General features: G+C 46.8%; 1 protein-coding gene across 1 annotated transcript in view; it reads left to right on the forward strand.

The window, feature by feature from the left end:
* The window catches only part of piezo2b (piezo-type mechanosensitive ion channel component 2b), a 233,072-nt gene that overhangs the window by 85,557 nt on the left and 137,515 nt on the right, over positions 1-10,000 (forward strand). The window contains exon 8 of the mRNA XM_084327610.1: positions 5,467-5,641. Coding sequence (XP_084183736.1) covers positions 5,467-5,641 — 175 coding nt within the window. The remainder of the gene's footprint in view (positions 1-5,466; positions 5,642-10,000) is intronic.

Consider the following 10,000-nt stretch of genomic DNA (forward strand, 5'->3'; position numbering starts at 1 on the left):
GATGTCTATTTAGAAGAAGATGTACAATGTCAGTGTCGATGTACAAGGCCATTTAAATTAGTCTTTTCGTATATCCCTCCTAGTTACACATACAGTACACACAGTCCTCATATCCCTCCTAGTGACACATACACACAGTCCTCATATCCCTCCTAGTGACACATACAGTACACACAGTCCTCATATCCCTCCTAGTTACACATACACACAGTCCTCATATTCCTCCTAGTGACACATACACACAGTCCTCATATCCCTCCTAGTGACACATACACACAGTCCTCATATTCCTCCTAGTGACACATACACACAGTCCTCATATCCCTCCTAGTGACACATACACACAGTCCTCATATTCCTCCTAGTTACACATACACACAGTCCTCATATCCCTCCTAGTTACACATACACACAGTCCTCATATTCCTCCTAGTGACACATACACACAGTCCTCATATCCCTCCTAGTGACACATACACACAGTCCTCATATCCCTCCTAGTTACACATACAGTACACACAGTCCTCATATCCCTCCTAGTGACACATACACACAGTCCTCATATCCCTCCTAGTTACACATACAGTACACACAGTCCTCATATTCCTCCTAGTTACACATACACACAGTCCTCATATTCCTCCTAGTGACACATACACACAGTCCTCATATCCCTCCTAGTTACACATACACACAGTCCTCATATTCCTCCTAGTGACACATACACACAGTCCTCATATCCCTCCTAGTGACACATACACACAGTCCTCATATCCCTCCTAGTTACACATACACACAGTCCTCATATCCCTCCTAGTTACACATACACACAGTCCTCATATCCCTCCTAGTTACACATACACACCCCACACATACAGTATGCATTTCATCAGAGAGTTCAGAGAGCAGGGTCACCCGCAGTGCAGTGCCTCTGGAGCAGATTTTGGGGTTCAGTGCCTTGCTCAAGGGCACTTAGGCAGGACAGTGGGCACCGTAGATGTAATACCAGCCACCCTTCAGTCACCAGCTCACAGCTGGAATACAACCTCCTGTCCGAGTCGGGGATCGAACCGGCGACCTTTCGGGCCTCTTTTACCTCTAGGCCATCCTGCCTCCCTATTTACACGCCTAGGCCTAACCTGCATGTTTACAACGGCGGCGGCACGTGTTTGATGATTCCTCAGATGAATAGAGCCACTATTTCATCATCTCAAGTGTCCATGTTGACTTTCCACAGCGCCGGGGGGTATTTCTGTCCACTCCTGTGTAAAAAAAAACCTTGGCCCGAATTTGTTGATAAAAGAATGCTGTATGTCTTCCTCCGGCCTAGCATGTTTCCTACTCCGAACACCCTATTGCCCCGTCAGTAGGAAGCTCCTAGGGCCATAAATACGTGTTTTCCTTATTGGACAATGGGCTGTTCAGTGGCTGCCCTAATCGCGGTTGTTGACAGTGGCACGGCCTTGCTGCGAGCCCGGTGTTGAGTGAGAGTGTTGAGAGGCCTAGCTTCCACTCCACTTCCTGCCTCCCCCCCCCCCCCCGCCACAATGGAAGTCCCCAGTCATGTGATCATTAGCTGGCCTTTCCCAGGTGCAGGAAGAGACCATTCAGGAAATAGCGTGGGGGGGTGGGGTGCGGTGGGGCGGGGGAGTTACTCATGGCGTAGAAAGACTCTGGAGGCTTTTAAATCTGCCCGCCCATCGTCGATGTATGTCTGAGACCTTACTGTAAATGGCCCTCTGTGCTCCACTGAAAGGGGGAGAATCTACGCATTACCTGCATCCATCATATCATCACATCGTTACCTGGCATACATCACATCAGAGGACGTTTGAGGCACAATATTTTCCCAACTTCCACAGCTGGGTTTGTCAGTAAATCACAGTAAATCACCACTGATATCAATGTCAACATTGAAACTGATTTCTTCATGGTGGAGTCAGTGATTCTGGAGAAAGATTGTTGATATTTTGTTTGCATTATGTTAGCATGTGCCAGATTTGCTGTCCCTCTCGTTCCCCCATCTCCCCTCCCCCCCGCCGTCCTGTGCACGAGTACAAACCTACCCTGTTGCTGATTGGATGGAATAGTTTGGTGCCACTTGGTCCGAGCCCATTTACAGTGCCAGGGCTGTGTATGAATGCAGATATTTGAGCAGATATTTGACTAAATGTGTATTTGATTAGAGTCGCTCACTGCACCTTTAAGCATATATCGTTTAACATTTATAATGTGTGTAGTCTAGGGCTGTCCCAGACTAAGGATTTGGATAGTCGACTTTGATTGGCCGAAATGTGCCGATAGTCGAAATTTTATTATATATATATTAGAATCTTTTTTTTTGTATCATTCCTTTTGGGCTGTGGGGGTGCTTAATGTCTGAAGGAGTCGACTGAAGGCTCCTTGTCCTCTGCGAAAGCATGCAATTGGTCCACTGATGGATACATCTTGATATTTGTCTAGTCTAGTGTGTTCATTAGACGGGTGAAATCCTCTTTCAGTGCCTTCAGTGTTTCCTTAGGCAGTTAGCCTCGCTGGTATGCGCACCATTAGCGCCCACGCTTTTATTAAAAAAAAATGTGTATTAGACTAAGACGTTGGCAGTCGACTACGGCTCCTTTCAATCGATTAGTCGACTATTCAGGCCATTTCAGCACAGACGGTATGACTGCATTTCCCTAAAGCCTTTGTAATCTTAACATCGCCTAATCCGTCCTGATTTGGATTCTTGAATTAATAATTAGTTTTGGAGAGCCCAAGTTTCTCTGATGGTAAATGATCTAAAGCACTGCTACATGAGGATGGAGCTCCGCTGACAAATAACCAGCCGACCAATTTATTTCAAGTGAGAAGAGTCCAGTTAGAAATAAGATATTACTGAGTCCCATAGTGAGAAATGAATCCGTAGCGGACTACCGACCATTACCGAAAAAAAGACCCCCACCAATTTCCCTACTGGCAAAACAGATCCACCGATGACGCAATAGCCACAACACAAATCTTTATGTGAGAATGCTGTTGACTAGTTCAGCATTGAATACCATAGTTGCCGCCAGACTCAACACCAAACCCAGGAACCTAAGACTGAACCCCAACCTGTGCAGCTGGATCTGGACTTTCTGTCGGACCGTCGTCAGGTGGTGAGGATGGGTACTGACACCTCAACACAGGAGCCCCCCAGGGCTGTGTCCTGAGCCCCCTCCTCTACTCCCTGTACACCCACAATGTGTGGCCACGCACAGCTCTGACGTGGTGATTACGTTTGCAGATGACAGAACAGTGATAGGCCTAATCACCAACAACTACTGTATGAAACGCCAACGGCCTCCAAAGAGAGTGACAACCTGGCACCTTGGTGCAGGTGAACTACCTCTCCCTCAATGTTGACAAGACCAAGTGACCAAGGGACTGGCTGTTCTGGGGGGGGGTTCACATGCCTTCGAGCAACATTGTACTATTGTACTTATTTGTCTCTATTGTACTTATGTCTGCACTTTTACGTTGCACTACTTTAATTGTTTTTTATACCTATTCTTATGTCTGCAATTTATGCATTATTTTTATTCTGTCAATTGTGTGATGATTTTTATGCCTATGTTCATTTTATACTAATTGCTGTGGGGCTCTCTGGACTGCAGTCCATGTGTGAAAAGTGCTATATAGATACCCGTACTTTTCGGACTATAAGCCGCAGCTTTTTCCCCCATCTTTCGACCCTGCGGCTTATATAACGGTGCGGCTTATATGTGACTCGACGTGACCAAACCCGAAAATGTAAAAATCTAAATATAGCTTTTTTGACTGCATTGAAATGTTATTTATCTGTTCCCTTATTTGCTAAACTTAATACAACTTGTAAATGAGTTAATTCTTGTTATTTGACAGTATTGTGTCCCAATGCTAATTACATATGGTAATTAAACATTAAAACACCTGCGGCTTATAGTCCAGTGCGGCTTATATATGTACACATCATTCAATTTAGCTGCTGCGGCTTATAGTCAGGTGCGGCTTATAGTGCGAAAAGTACGGTAGTTGTTCATATTTATTATTATTATATTGTAAAAATGTATGCATTGAAATGTCTGAAATGACGACATTGAAAATGAGGGTGACCTCAATTGTCCTTTCAAGAATAAATAAAGGTTTGAATGAATGAATGAAAAGTAGCTTGTCGTGGACTACAGGAGAGGGGGAGCAAGGCTGGCCTGGACCCCATCAACATCAACATGTCTGCTGTGGAGAGAGTTCCTCAGTGTTCACATCACCGATGACCTCACCTGGGGTGAGCACCCCCGCCAGGGAGTTAAGAAAGCACAGCAATGCTTTCTTTCACCTCAGGTGGCTGGAGACATTCGGCATGGTGCCCCAGATCCTACGGGCTTCTATGGAGGCCCAACCGAGAGCGTCCTGACTGGATGCATCACCGCCTCTCGACCACAGAGCCCTACAGAGGGTTGTGCGGAACGGTCCAGAGCATCAGCGGATGCAAGCTTCTCTCCATCCAGGATATAACAACGGACGGTGTGTCAGCAAAGCCCACAGGATTACCAAAGACCCAAACCACCCCGACCACAAACTATTTCAGCTGGTGCCTTCTGGCAAATGGTACTGCAGCTTCAAGGCTGGGACTCCAGGGCAGTTTTTTCTTCCAGGCAGTCAGACACACACACACACACACACACACACACACACACACACACACACACACACACACACACACACAACACACACACACACACACACACACACACACACACACACACACACACACATGCACGTACACACACACACACACATACAAACAGACTATGCGCAGACAAACACACTCACACATAATTTATGCCACACACATGTCTACCGCACACACACTGCACTCCACACTGCACACTGCACTTTACACACGGTATATACATTATCATCATTATCCCTGGACTATATGTTTGTATTATATCTATACGGCATCATATACTGTATTATATTTTTTAATGCTGCTATTTTTATGCTACTTCTATTGCTTTTTTTATTCTATTACCGTTGCTGCTGTAAGGTTGAGGAACCAAGACCAAATCATTCCACTCTCCTGTACCTGTGTATGAAGGGAACAACATGGCAGCTTGTAAACCTGATTTATTTTCCACCTAAATGGTTCACTAAAATATGTTTCTGACAAACATTTTAGGCGAGAAATAGAATATGCAATTGCTGGATCTTAATTCATATTTGACCTGCAACGCCTAGTCTGACAGTTTGATCTGAATTTCGTGAGCCGCAGTTCTGGAGTAGTTGAGCTGGGGGGGGGGGGTCAACTTTACTAACCACAACTTTTCTTTCTTTCTTTCTTTCTTTCTTTCTTTCTTTCTTTCTTTCTTTCTTTCTTTCTTTCTTTCTTTCTTTCTTTCTTTCTTTCTTTCTTTCTTTCTTTCTTTCTTTCTTTCTTTCTTTCTTTCTCTTGTCTCCCTCCAGTTTATTTGGCATCTCGCCCATCGTGCAAAGCGACTGCTCCCGCACGTGGAAGTTCATGGTGGACCCGGACCTGAAGTGGCATCACTTTGTGAACCCCATCATGCTGCTGGTGCTGTACTACACCCTGGCCACGCTCATACGCCTGTGGCTGCAGGAGCCCATCGACCAGCCTGAGGTGAGGGCAGCTTGTACAAACACACTGGATTAGATGGCGGCACGGTGGTGTAGTGGTTAACACTGTCGCCTCACAGCAAGAAGGTCCAGGGTTCGATTCCCGCTTGGGGATCAGGTTTCCGCGTTGCCAGGTACCCAGGTGGGGTATCTCCCAGCCAGGCCTTTCTGTGTGGAGTTTGCATGTTCTCCCCGTGCTCGCAAGGGTTTCCCCCCGATAAGAGAAACCCAATGGAAAAACATGCACAAAAGATCGCTAACGCTGTCGCGTGTCCCTGACGAAAACGGGCAGGAGCACTTGGATTGGTCCCCGGGGCGCGGCCCCAAGTTTCAAGTTTCAAGTTTCTTTAATAGTTGTCATACAGAAGTACAGAATTAGAGGTGGGCATAGATTAATTTTTTTAATCTAGATTAATCTATCTGCAATCCTGGATTTAATCTAGATTAATCTAGATTAAAACGGCTAAAAAAAAAAAAAAAAAAACTGCAGAAGGCATTCAAAATATGTGTGTTCTACCAAAATAATGACCAGAAGTAAGTCCTTACTTTTTCTTTCCTCCTTATGTTTCTCAGGCCAGGTGGCCCATTACACCATGAGCCCATCTCCCGTTTCCAAAATGCATTACAGACTGTTTGAAAAAGCTGTTTTGCTATGATAATTGGTAATGAAATATCAAAATAATGTTCAATAAGATGTACTTGTGTTTAATAAATTGTTTTATTCAGAAGTTAACACAAATAAATAATATTACCAGTACAGTACAGTATCTAGCACTCTCAGGAGCAAAACAGAAAGAATCATTTCAAACTTGAACTATGTGACATGGCTTGAATCAACTGCTCCAGTGGAGTTGCTCAGTGGCCAATGGTGTCAACTGTGGTTGTACTGGGCAGCTCCCAGGTGTGAATGGAACTGTGTGAATGTGAAGCAGGGCGTTCCTGAAAAAGAGCATCTGTGCTCAGAGAACCTACCCTGGGTAAATAAAGGTAAAAAAAAAAAAATGTAATTTTTTTTTTTTTTTTTTATATTAATGCGTTAATTATATTATCGCGCGATACTAGTATAGCGTTAACGCAGCACGTTAACGCCGTTAACGGCCCAGCTCTATACAGAATACTTTTATACAAAATGCTTCTTTCTGGGTGGCGCAGTGGGCAAGGCGCTCGCAACGAATGCTGGAGACTAGGCTCGAACAGGATGCCTCCTGTTCGAGCCCCGCTCTCCACATTGGTTTCAGTTTAGCTGGTCGTCCACAGTAATACACATTGGTCGTATTACGGGGAGGGAAACTGAAGGGTGGGGATGTAGCGACTCCTACAGGTCGGTTGGTGCGCCTGCGCAGTAGAATCAAGAAGCGACGGGGGCGGGCCCCCTCCAAAGCCCAGACCCCCGACGCTGAAAGATCGAGCCGCGCAGGTGAAAAGATGCGACGGCTGTTACCTCGAGTATCGGAGGGGACTCGTGCTATGTATGACTTAGTCCACATTGCAGCCGGCTTGTGGGAGGCAAGAAACAACGTTCAAAGACAGGGGAGGGTTGAATTGGATGATATGAAAATTGGGATGGGAGAAAAATAGAAAATGGGAGAAAAAGTGGATCAAAAAACAAAATGCTTCTTTCTGTTACGCTCCAGAGACTGTGCTAGACAAAAGATAAGTATGAAATAAAATAGTATAGCATGTAAAAATAGAAGTAAAAAATAGAAGTCACGTACGTAGACACAGTGTTCAGTATATACATATGTACAATGTTAGATGCAGAATAGAAGTAACTGAGTTACCATACAATATACAATATACTATGCAATATACTAATATACAATATTATATAGTGCAAAGCAGAAATGGGATGAGGTACAATTTAGGTACAATTTACAGTAAGGTGTACTGAGGTATGGGTTGTAGTGCAAATCCTTTATCAATAAATATAAAGTGTGTTTAGGTGTTCTAAAGTGTGGAGAGTGGATGCTGCAGTGTGTTGTTTGTTTAAAGTGAGTGTGTGCGTGTGGATGTGTGTGTTTGATGGTTGTTGCATAGTGTTATTGTTCGTTGAGCAACCTGATGGCCTGGGGATAGAAGCTTCTTCTGAGTCTTTCTGTGCTTGCCATGAGACTCCGGTATCGCTTGCCTGACCGCAGCAGTTCAAAGAGGCAGTTGTTTGGGTGGCTGGAGTCCTTGATAATTATCTTAGCCTTACCCCTGCACCGCTTGTTGTAAATGTTCTGGAGGGTGGGAAGCCCCCCTCCAATTGTGCGTTCGGCTGAACGTGCCACTCTCTGTAGTCTGCTACAGTCTTGTGCGGTGCTATTCCCAAACCAGGAGGTGATATTGCCAGTCAGGATGCTCTCTATTGTACATGAGTAGAAGTTCTTAAGGATCTTCTGACTGACTTGGAACTTCCTTAGGCGCCTGAGGAAGTAGAGGCGTTGTTGTGCCTTCTTCACAACACTGTCAATGTGTGTGGTCCATGTCAAGTCCTCATATATGTGGACTCCGAGGTACTTAAAACTGTTCACTCTCTCAACTGGTGCCCCGTCGATGCTGAGGGGGCTGTAGTCCCTGACCCCCAACCTCCTGAAGTCCACAATCATCTCCTTTGTTTTGCTGACGTTCAGGGAGAGGCAGTTCTCTTGGCACCATCCCGCCAGGACCTTGACCTCTTCCAGGTAGGCCCTCTCGTCGTTTGCAGAGATCAGGCCCACCACTACTGTGTCGTCAGCAAATTTTATGATGATACTGAGGGATTCAACCCTGTAGGTTACTGTAGCTCCAGAGGAGACAGGGGAGACACAGAGGGATTGAACCCTGTAGGTTACTGTAGCTCCAGAGGAGACAGGAGAGATACAGAGGGATTGAACCCTGTAGGTTACTGTAGCTCCAGAGGAGACAGGGGAGATACAGAGGGATTGAACCCTGTAGGTTACTGTAGCTCCAGAGGAGACAGGGGAGATACAGAGGGATTCAACCTACCCAGAGGCAGGGGGTCATAACCACTACTCCACTAGAGGCAGGGGGTCATAACCACTACTCCACCAGGGGCCAGGGGGTCATAACCACTACTCCACTAGAGGCAGGGGGTCATAACCACGACTAAACCACCCATGGCACCAATTCCACTTAATAAATTGCCAAATTATATGTATGCTGCAAATTATATTACATATATTACATGTAATACCATTACATGTGATTGACAGTATCAGGACGGGCCCCCCTGCTGGTGATGGCAGGCAGGGCCCCATCATTGGCTCTCTCAGACCCCAAGGCTCAGCTCCTCTCCCCTGTAATGGAGTTATATAGATCAGTGTTTTTATAGAGGGGTCGATGGGGCCTGGGGCATATGCATTATTGATCCCTCGCAGGGGTGTGTGTGTGTGTGTGTGTGTGTGTGTGTGTGTGTGTATGTGTGTGTATATGTGTGTGTGTGTGTGTGTTTCACCCTCTCTTACACTTTAGACAATGCTAATAATAAAACATGATTACGACATCAAGCTGATGCCGACACATTTGATCGATAGCAAAGATAACCGCTCCATGCTCTGTTTTTATATCTCAGCCAGCCAGTCAGCCAGTCAGCCAGCCAGCCAGCCAGTCAGCCAGCCAGTCAGTCAGTCAGCCAGTCAGTCAGCCAGTCAGCCAGCCAGTCAGCCAGTCAGCCAGTCAGCCAGCCAGCCAGACAGTCGGCCAACCAGCCAGTCAGTCAGCCAGCCAGTCAGCCAGCCAGCCAGTCAGTCAGCCAGTCAGTCAGCCAGTCAGCCAGCCAGTCAGCCAGTCAGCCAGTCAGCCAGCCAGCCAGACAGTCGGCCAGTCAGCCAGCCAGCCAGCCAGCCAGTCAGCCAGTCAGCCAGTCAGCCAGCCAGCCAGCCAGACAGTCGGCCAGTCAGCCGTCAGTCGGCCAGTCAGCCAGTCAGCCAGCCAGACAGTCGGCCAGCCAGCCAGCCAGTCAGCCAGTCAGCCAGTCAGCCAGTCAGCCAGTCAGCCAGTCAGCCAGTCAGCCAGTCAGCCAGCCAGCCAGACAGTCGGCCAGTCAGCCAGTCAGTCGGCCAGCCAGCCAGACAGCCAGTCAGCCAGCCAGCCAGCCAGACAGTTGGCCAGTCAGCCAGTCAGCCAGCCAGCCAGACAGCCAGTCAGCCAGCCAGACAGTTGGCCAGACAGTTGGCCAGTCAGCCAGTCAGCCAGACAGCCAGTCAGCCAGCCAGACAGTTGGCCAGACAGTTGGCCAGTCAGCCAGTCAGCCAGCCAGACAGTCGGCCAGCCAGCCAGCCAGTCATGTTATGTACATTCATAGTTAAAGGAAGTAGAGGTTGAGTACTTTCAGATGATGCAGTAGCACATTAATCCTCCAAGTGGTTTGGATTAATGT

Source organism: Notolepis coatsorum, assembly GCF_963971535.1.
Source record: "Notolepis coatsorum genome assembly, chromosome: 13".
Taxonomy (NCBI): Eukaryota; Metazoa; Chordata; class Actinopteri; order Aulopiformes; family Paralepididae; genus Notolepis; species Notolepis coatsorum.